The following is a 7,721-nucleotide window of genomic DNA, read 5'->3' as shown; positions in this document are numbered from 1 at the left end:
AAAAATCAGAAAATAAAGGTACAATTGAGAAAGGACGCTTCCAGGGGTCTTCAAACTTTTTATAAAAACCGCCCACTTTTGCAGTGCTGGTCAACCTGGTCCCTACCGCGCAACCAAACAGCGCTGCGATTGGCCCACCATGAAAGCTGGACCGCCCACTACTGGGCGGTAGGGACCAGGTTGACCAGCACTGCGAAAGTGGGCGGTTTTTATAAAAAGTTTGACGACACCTCCCCATTAGAGAAGGACACTGGGACCCAGAGAGTTAAGAGATCCATTCCAAGAACCTATGTCATCATATGAACAAGATATTAAACTTGATTTCCTTTCAATTTAATTCAACTTTGTCCAATCAAAGGAAATTATGATTCTATAAACATGCAAATCTTCCCTATGGTCTCAGTAAGCTACTTTGCCTCAGTCGTGAATAGCTACATTTACATGCCCTCCAAAATGCAAAAACTAAGGCATTATAAGGGTTTTCCTGTGGCCCCCAGCAACCATTAAGAGCACTTGAAAATACAAAGAATCACAGAAAAATAAGACCCCATTTAATGGACACTAGCTTTTTCACCTAGAAAAAAACAATTATTTACTTCACCAAATACTGGGTCTTTAACAAGACAGTGTCAATTTTATTGCTTTTTGAAATAACGTGTAAAGTGTGGAACCTTACAATTTGAACATAAGCAAATTTTCATCTTTATGTTTAAATATGAGGTGAGAAGTACATGCATATGAATATAAATTTTTTAATCACCATCATTTACATTAGAAATTTCTTTACACAAACATCGTAACTTTTTTCTTTGAAACAGAAAAATAGCAACTGGTAAGAACCCTGTGAGACTGCAGAAAATCCAGCTTTCCATTTCAGCAGGCTCTCACTGCGAGATGTGAGTGATGGCAGATGAAGGCCTTTTGAGAATGGACTCAACAGAAAATGACAGCGGTTCATTCACCGAGAGTTTTGTTCCAACTTGTTTGGCTACAAAAAGGTCTTTTGCACATCTATCTATTGTAAATGTGTACTTCTGGTTCTCCTTGACTAAACACTCTCTATGTTTCTTAGGGGCCTCTTCAAAGGCCTCTTTGACAAATGGTGTTTTCAACTCAGGACCTGATTTGTCACTAAGAGTTTGATGGAATAATGAGTGGAATGGATTATGTTTAAGTGGCAGAGGGTACCTGGTGCTTTCTTTGCTGATCTTGGTTAAGATGTGCCCTTGAGCTGCCAGGGAGTCCGTGTCAACAATCGGAGAGAAATTCCGGCGGGGTGGGGAGAATGCAGACTTCTCAGGAACAGCCTGGTGACCCTGAAGGTCACTTCTTGAGGTCTGGATCTCAGGAGTGTGAGGCAGCACCAGAGAGCCTTCCAATTTTGATGGCATCATGTCATGTTCTGCATCGAGTCCATCCTGGACTTGTACTCCCTTCAAGTCCCAGCTGGCCCCAGGTTTCACGGCTTGAACTGAAGTGGTGGTATTCAGCAGACATTGCTGGTAGAGGAGGGTGTCACTAATAGGGCCACACTTGGGCCAAACTAAAAATCTTGAGGACAAGGGATATTGTCTGTAAGTTGTGGCCACACTGACATTAGAAGAAATTAGTTCCATATTCCCAGACCCTGAATACTGCATGGTTAGATCAAGGCAGGTGGGCAAAAAATTACAGAAGTCTTTGCTTGGTGGTTCCACTGGGGTGGGGCTGTAGGCGCTTTTGTAGGAGGTGTATTCAGGTCCATGCACCATGCGGTTGGGCAGGAACAAGGCAGCAGCTTGGGAAGCTTCCAACATCTCCCTCTCTTTATATTCTCTCTCCAGCATAATGTTCTCCAACTCTTTATCAGCAAAGGCCCGCCTTTTCCTCATCCGGTCACTTACTGGGGGAGGCAGAGGTAAGCTCCCTCCCACATAAGTCTCTGCTGGAATGGGGCGGTAGCCTAGAATAAGCAAGCATTGCATATGAAAGATTAACATCTAGGGAAGAAATCTCTGGAAATCTAGAAGGCAGCAGAAGCACTGCAAATTGGCAGAACAAGTGTTTACAGTTCTATATCACTAATATTTTTTTATACAGAAAGCAAAAGTATTGGTTCAATACTTGCCCTTTGGGAGAAAGGATATCCGTGTTATAACTTTTTGTTATTGCTGTTTTTGTGGTTATAAGTGTGTTTGTTTACTTTGACAAGCTGAAATTTTAATATTCTTCCCAGGTTCCTACATACTAAGAGATAAGGCTACTGATCTTAACTTAAATCAATGATTTATTACTATCCATGTAATCTTTTTCCATTATTAAAAAAGATATCTATACCTAGAGCTGATGTCACTTTTATTTTCTAAAGATGGCTCATTATGTACACATTGTTACAGTTGGAGAATAATCCAAGGAGAACTAGGAGAAAAGAGAAAGTTAAAAGATTAGTGAGGAGAAAACTAGAAAAGACATAAGGAAGCAGAGAAATACAGAAAACTAAGAAGAGCTGTTAACTAGTCAAACAGATTCTGCAGTGAACACTGAACCAGACCCCTACCCCTGACTACCAGTAAAAACAAACAAACACACAAAACGGGTATTGAAAATAACTGCTCTAATAAATTTTCCCAAGCACTAATCATGTTGTCCAGATAACCAAATAGTTAAACAAGCAATCTCTAAAACATAAGTCATCACACACTTCATGAAGTCTAAAACAAAAATCAGCATAACAACATAAAAGAGAATTCCTGATGGCATAAATATTTTTATCAGCCCCAACCACACACCACTATCACATTTGTTTGAAGGATCCATTGTAATGTTTGTGTTTACATAGTGGCAAACTCATCGTACTCATTTGCAAATGAAATAAAATTTGAAAATTAATATTTCCTTTTTCTATGGTAAGTTTTTGTCAGGAAGTTATTTACTCAAATTTACTATTCCATTTCATCCTACCACTTCTCAAATTGCATTTGCACGGCTTCAATTTATCAGTGTGGTCCCTATGGTTACAAATGTTTACCCAGTTTGTAATCAAATTCACTTTTACCTTGTCAGAAACCAGTCTGTAAGGTCAGAGGTACACAGCACAGGGTAAGACATGAACAAACTTTTAAGCCTGTTCAGAACAAACTCAATTCAGAAGTCACACACACACAAAAGAAAATTCAAATGTCTATTTTTTTAAATCTGCTTTTCAACCTGAATCTTATAAAGCAGCAGTAACTAGAGCAAATATAAACTCTTTTCTTTCAATGATGAAAGGTAATCAATGTTATTTATCAGGTTCATAAATTCCACACCCAGGGAAATGCTTTAAAAAATCAGTAGTATTTTAATTGAAATCAATGTATCCCCAAGTTTGAGAGAAAGTGAGAACATGGAGTTAGAAATTTCATACAGTTCAAATTCAGATTCCACTTCGTTTGTCTGATTCTACAATCTCAACTATCAAAATAATAAAATGTGGAATAACCACAATTTTAGATAATCCAAGGAGGGAAATGGTAAAATGAAAAAGAGTGGGATTAGTGGTTGGATTGCCCAGACGAGAAGTCTTTGTTAGTGTGGGTGGCTGTTAAACTCCTCACTTGACGCATTCTATTTATATAGGTCCAACAACTAAATAATTTTTAAAATTTATTTCCTTCCAGGACATCTGCTCTAGGATCACTTGGCAGTGCATCTTTGTGCATCCCTCACAGTAGGGCAAATTTCATATGCACTCCACGTTAACCCATTAACTGTTAAGCAGACAAGAAAATTATCAGTGACAAAAACAACAGAGGTATGTGAGATTCATTTTCCCACAGAGCAAAACCTTCCAGTAAAAGGCACATTCCCCTTCACAGGTTAATAAAAATACCACATGCCAGAATGACAAGAATCACTCAACCTGGTTATAAGGCTAAAGTGATGATTTTGTGTTGCTTTACCTTCTAAAATACTTTTGGCCAGCAAACTGGGTGTCCTGACTTGCCTCTGATACACAGCTTTGCGCTCAAAATTATTCTGCTTCCCAGAAAGCCCCTTCTTGTCCTGTAAACACAAGAAACATAATCAATAACGCCCTGAAAGAAAACTGGAGAAGGAAAGCATGTAAGCAACTCTCTTTATTTTTCCTATCCTATGTGAAAAACGTTTCCAAACAAATTTAATATTCGCATTCCTTAATTCAAGAGCAAACAAGCTAGCTCAGTCCCAAGCAACTGGTGAGCAGGGACCCGGCTTTCTCTGGGGTTGTTTTACTAGATTCATCCCAGACATGCCCAGCAGCTAGAAGTGGTAGTACATCCGGAAGGAAGGGAAGCAAGTCCAATAGACGATGGGAGCCCGGCAGCTGAAGCCCAGCACAGTTCCTCCGCTCCAAGCGGTAGGGCTGAAGGTGCCTCAGGCCTGCCACTGGGCAGTGACGTGGGACTGGTGTCTCACGCAATAGAATGGGTGAGATGGGTGCAGGGGTTTGAGGGAGATATGGGAGGGTCCATATCTGTTAAGACTCCCTCGTCTGGCCAAAAACTCCGGATTGTTCACTGGGACTCAGGAGGGGAACAAAACCCTCCCACTCCGACAAGGAAAGCTCACTCCCTCTGTCACCTCCTGGTGGGTAGGCTTCTGGGACCTTCTACACTAGTGTCCAGCCCTGCACGCCCTGGGGACCGAAAGGGAACACAAGGCCCGCAGTGAAACGCACCGAATGCAGGGAAGAGGCCCCTCCAAAACCCGACCAGGGCCACCTCAGACATCCAGCGAGAGTGCTCTGTGGCCCTTGGGAGCTTTCCATTAGGATCACCATTTCGGGTGTGTATGGTGATTCACTCCCAAGTCCCTCCTCACCAAAAAGTAAAATCAAAAATCTTCCCCGCCCTGAGTGTGGGAGGGGGCCGCATGAAGCCTCCCACACTAACTCCCCTCGCCAGGTGCAGGAACACGTGGAAACGTCAAGTCTGACTTTCAAGAACGGTCTCTCCCTTAAAACTGGCTTTCCTCGCAGCTGGGGCCCCACGGTGGGTTGCGGCAAAGACACTTCTATGGGCTTTTAGGTAGTTCTCGGGGCTAGAAGCTTCTGGCTGCATGATCTGGAGCTGCAGGCACCTGCCTTCCAACGCCACTTCTGGTCTCATCTGTAAAACGGGCACCACGTTCAGCCTATATTAATGGCCCAGGACCACGGAAGCACCCAGTACGCTGTGTGCTTCTTTTCCACGATCAGCAGGAATACAGCGCTGGGTGTCGGGATGGACGCTGGACACTGAATCAACCACTCTAATCCTTCTCCTCCCAACAGCACCAAAATAAATTTTTAAATATAAGAAATAAAAATAAAGTGGTTTCCCAATAACGTCCCAAGCGAACCTAAGCAATTTCAGAGCTTTTTCACCACACAATCTTTTCTATGAAGTTCCCCAGAGACGCCCTGCGCATCCATCCTCCCCGCGTACCCAGAAAGCCAGCGTGGGGAGAGAAGTATTCTCGCCACACTTCCAGGAAAGTGTCAGGTGTCCCCAGGCCCTGCACCCGCCTGTGTGGGAAGCAGCCTCGTCCCCTGCGGCTCCCCGACCCCCACGGCGTCTCCGGACAGCCCGGTGGGTACGCACCTCTGTGGCTTGCTGCCTCCGGAGCGCCACCTGGGCGGCCATGACGCGCTGCCGCTCCACCACCAGCAGGCAGTTGGCGCACTGGCAGTCACGCCAGCGGCAGAAGCGCTTGTGACCCTTGAGGCACGACACCACGCCGTGGTTGCGGCAGCGCGCGCACTTCGGTGTGCGGCTCAACTTGCGCGGCTCGGTGCTGCCGCCTGAGTTTGCTCCTCGCTCCGGGTGCCCCACGGGGGTCTGCGATGCCTGCGGAGCCGGAGGTGGCCTAGGCGGTATGCCCCCCTGCTGCTCTGGCGAACCTGACATCCCTGGGGATGCGCCTGCCTCCTCGCCGTCGCCCTCGTTGTCCACTTCGTCGTCATCGTCCTCATCGTCCTCCTCCTCCTCCTCCTCTTCCTCCTCCTCCTCATCTTCGCCATCCCCGTTGGCCGGTGGTGGGCTGGGCTCAGGCTGCGTTGCTGGCGGCGCCCCGCGGCCGTCCTCCTCCAACTCTAAGCTCTCCACGTCGATCTCCCAGTCTCCGGCAGCTGGGCCTGCCTGCCGGTCCGCCATGGCGTGTGGAGCTTCGCTGGGGCCCAAGCTCAGTCGCCTGCACTCTGGGAGACACAAAATACCCCAAAACCCACCGGCCGCAGTGAGGCACCATCCCCAGGCCTTGGGCCCAGACCTTTGGGTCTGCCTACCTCCAGCCCGTTGAGGAGCTCTGTTCTTTCCTTTCCCACATCCAGTCCACACATGCCTGTCTTGTATCTTTAGGGCCCACAGGAATCCCCCCCCCGCCAAAAAAAACGAGGTTTTATCTATTAATTCTAAATGCTCTGTGAACACCTGACCTTTAACCGAAGCTCTTTCTGGTCATACACGCGCTTTCTGGATAGTCCTTGGATAATGCACTGATCACACACACACACACACACACACACACGCATAAGCATTGTGTCCAACTAAGCTAGCTTTAGGCCACTTGTCAGGCTTCCCCATACCTAACCATTATGGCCATGATGAATATAAAAATGTCGATGTAAAAATTATTTTCCTTTTGATCACAAGGGGCCTTTCAAACAGAGGTCCGCCCTACGGCTCCCAAATGTCCTTCATCCACCTACACCTAAACAAAGACACCCTCCGTGGGCTTGGAGAGGTCCTCTCATCACCCTTCCCACCCTGGCTAATAAGTGACTAATAACCAACGTGTTGGGCTGTCTTTACAGCCCCACGGGGACGCGAGACACAGAGATGCAGATGCCCTTTCAGCATCAACAGTGTTTGGGCCTCTCTGGGCTGAGCCCCGCGGGCTCTATGCACATCGGGCTCGGTTTGCACTTTAAAGCAATGTCTAAGTAAAATAGAAAAAATAAGGAAAGGCGATTCGTACCCTTTGCCCTCCCTGACAACCCAGCAAAAGTACAGCACTCACCAAGACTCTGAGGCCCCGGCTAGCAGCCCAAGGTAAAAGATATCCGGCCGTGCGTGGGACCTGGCTCTTGGATTGCTGGCTGTGCTTGCAAACTGAAATCGGGGTCGCCACACCCTGCCACGAAATCGGGGATTGACAGCTAGAGGCCCGGAGCCCACTGGATAGGGAGTAGGGTAGAAAGGGGATGGAGAGGGTGAGTCAAGTCCTTACGACCTCGCCCCACACATCCCGGTCTCTGCAAAATTCAGATCGGTCCTCAGCAGCCCTGGGCGATTCACCTCGCTGAAGCTACTTTCGACTTCCTCTGCCCCAAGCTGGGCGGGAAGGGTCGCGCGGCCCTGGCTTGGCTAACACCGCAGACTCTGGGGGCGGGCGGACGCACGCAGCGACGTGCAGCGCAGCGCTCCTCACGGCTGTACCCTACCTCCGCTCCCTTTCCTAGTATTATCCGCTGGGGCCCCCGAACTTCGCGCCCGATGATTGGACACTTGTCAGGCGGTGTGCACGCTGATTGGTCGAGGCGCGCAGACCCGAGCTCACCCCCCGCCTCGCGGCCGCCACGCTCCTCCCCGCCGCGCTCCTCCAGAATACTCGCGCGCGGCCTTCGGTGCAGCGGGGTAGCCTGTGCCGTGATAAACCTGAAGCCTGATGGCGCCTGCGGGGATGAAGTTGCCCTTTATCTCCCCAACTAGGAAACAGACACACTATTACCAATCGCATTG

The 7,721-nt window shown here is 47.6% G+C and overlaps 1 protein-coding gene across 4 annotated transcripts; it reads right to left on the bottom strand.

Annotated features, from left to right (window-relative positions):
- Positions 1-639: 639 nt before the first annotated feature.
- On the bottom strand, positions 640-7,405 carry DMRT2 (doublesex and mab-3 related transcription factor 2). Of its 4 annotated transcripts, none has more exons than XM_066254732.1 (5): positions 7,278-7,405; positions 7,000-7,156; positions 5,583-6,178; positions 3,921-4,023; positions 641-1,942 (listed from the first exon to the last, which is right to left on the bottom strand). In XM_066254732.1, the coding sequence occupies exons 3-5, from the start codon at positions 6,132-6,134 to the stop codon at positions 885-887; spliced, it is 1,713 nt and encodes a 570-aa protein (XP_066110829.1). In that variant the 5' UTR covers positions 6,135-6,178; positions 7,000-7,156; positions 7,278-7,405; the 3' UTR covers positions 641-884. The 4 variants fall into 4 exon arrangements, with proteins under 4 accessions (XP_066110832.1, XP_066110829.1, XP_066110831.1 ...); XM_066254734.1 differs by having other exon boundaries at positions 7,000-7,113; positions 7,278-7,381; XM_066254731.1 differs by having other exon boundaries at positions 7,000-7,397.
- Between the last annotated feature and the right edge of the window lie 316 nt (positions 7,406-7,721).

Source organism: Saccopteryx bilineata, chromosome 2 (assembly GCF_036850765.1).
Source record: "Saccopteryx bilineata isolate mSacBil1 chromosome 2, mSacBil1_pri_phased_curated, whole genome shotgun sequence".
Classification (NCBI taxonomy): Eukaryota; Metazoa; Chordata; class Mammalia; order Chiroptera; family Emballonuridae; genus Saccopteryx; species Saccopteryx bilineata.
This window is presented reverse-complemented; position numbering and strand designations above follow the sequence as displayed.